Source organism: Lucilia sericata, unplaced genomic scaffold (genome assembly GCF_015586225.1).
Source record: "Lucilia sericata isolate MDLA Ls3-8-SP2 unplaced genomic scaffold, ASM1558622v1 Contig000995F_arrow, whole genome shotgun sequence".
NCBI classification, from domain to species: Eukaryota; Metazoa; Arthropoda; class Insecta; order Diptera; family Calliphoridae; genus Lucilia; species Lucilia sericata.
This window is the reverse complement of record NW_023994978.1, coordinates 124752-126192: the sequence shown is the minus strand read 5'-3', so window position 1 is coordinate 126192 and position 1441 is coordinate 124752. Positions and strand designations below refer to the sequence as shown.

General features: G+C 33.4%; 1 protein-coding gene across 1 annotated transcript; it reads right to left on the bottom strand.

Moving 5' to 3' along the window:
- Window positions 1-540: 540 nt before the first annotated feature.
- On the bottom strand, window positions 541-1044 carry LOC119609514 (nucleolin-like). The gene has a single exon (XM_037964335.1). The coding sequence runs from the start codon at window positions 1042-1044 to the stop codon at window positions 541-543; it is 504 nt and encodes a 167-aa protein (XP_037820263.1).
- Window positions 1045-1441: the final 397 nt, after the last annotated feature.

Here is a 1441-nt window from a genome sequence, read left to right as displayed (position 1 = left end):
GTCTAGTCATAGTCTAGTCATAGTCTAGTCATAGTCTAGTCATAGTCTCTAGTCTAGTCTAGTCATAGTCTAGTCATAGTCTAGTCCTAGTCCTAGTCTAGTAGTCCTAGGTCCATAGTCTAGTCATAGTCTAGTCATAGTCTAGTCATAGTCTAGTCATAGTCCTAGTCATAGTCATAGTCCATAGTCTAGTCAGAGTCTAGTCATAGTCCTAGTCATTCTAGTCATAGTCCAGTCCATAGTCCTAGTCATAGTCTAGTCATATCTGAGTCCATAGGTCCTAGTCATAGTCTAGTCCATAGTCTATTCAGTCTAGTCCCTAGTCATAGTCTAGGCATAGTCTAGTCATTGTTAACACATTGGGGCATGGAATTAACGACCTATCTTTTATTAAAAAAGTCAAAATTTATTCATATATATCGTGAACTGAATGTCGATGCATGTTAAAAACTATCTAGAAATTTAATTAAGTAACTCTTAACTGTTTTTATAAACTTGTTTCAATTAGTGCTTTTTTGACTTTAGCTGTTTAAAAGTTTTTTATTCTCTTTTCTTTTGAAATTGTCCTCTTAAAAAGCTGTGACGTTGATGTGGTGGTAAAGGTCTAGGTTTGGGAATGTGATGTGATTCTGAAACATTGTCCTCTTCGACAGATTGGTTGTCATCGTCGTTTTCCTCATCATTTTCAACAACGTCATCATCTTCATCGTTATCCACATTTTGATCAGAATCGTCACCATTTACTTCATTATCTTCTACATCATCATCACCACTACTTTCTTCTTCCTCAACATCTTCATTATTATCTCCCTCATCCTCACCATTTTCATCTTCGTCATCTTCAGCATCTTGCACTACAACATCCTGATCATCGTCCTCTTCTTCTTCCTCATCCTCTTCGCTTTTGACACCTTCTGGCTTAATTCCTTCAAAAACACCCACAATTAAAGGTTGCACTTCATTGTTACCGCCAGTTGAAGGAACTGCTTGAGCATGTACCACAGCCAAGAATAAAGCGAACACGAAAATTAGATGAAAACGCATGTTAAACTTCCCAAATAGAACTAATTAATAAGTTTAGCAAAACGTGGCTCTTTATACAGTTTAAAAGTGTCTTATGTTTGTTTTTGTTATTTTTTTTTTTTTTTTCATTTTAAATATTTTGTTGTTATATTTTGTTTCTGATCATTATTGACACAGTAGTTTTAGCAAAAAGAGGAAAGAAACATACAGTTGTATTTTTTTTCTAATATTTACTTTAAAGAATTGCGTATTTATTTTTATAATTTTTTAATACTGGCTTTTTATCAAAAAGTTTTACTTAAAGATATAAAGTTAAGAGAGTCTAGTCTTTACTCTAGTATATAGTTTAGTCTATAGTCTAGTCTATAGCCTAGTCAATAGTTTAGTCTATAGCATAGTCTATAGTTTAGTCTATTCT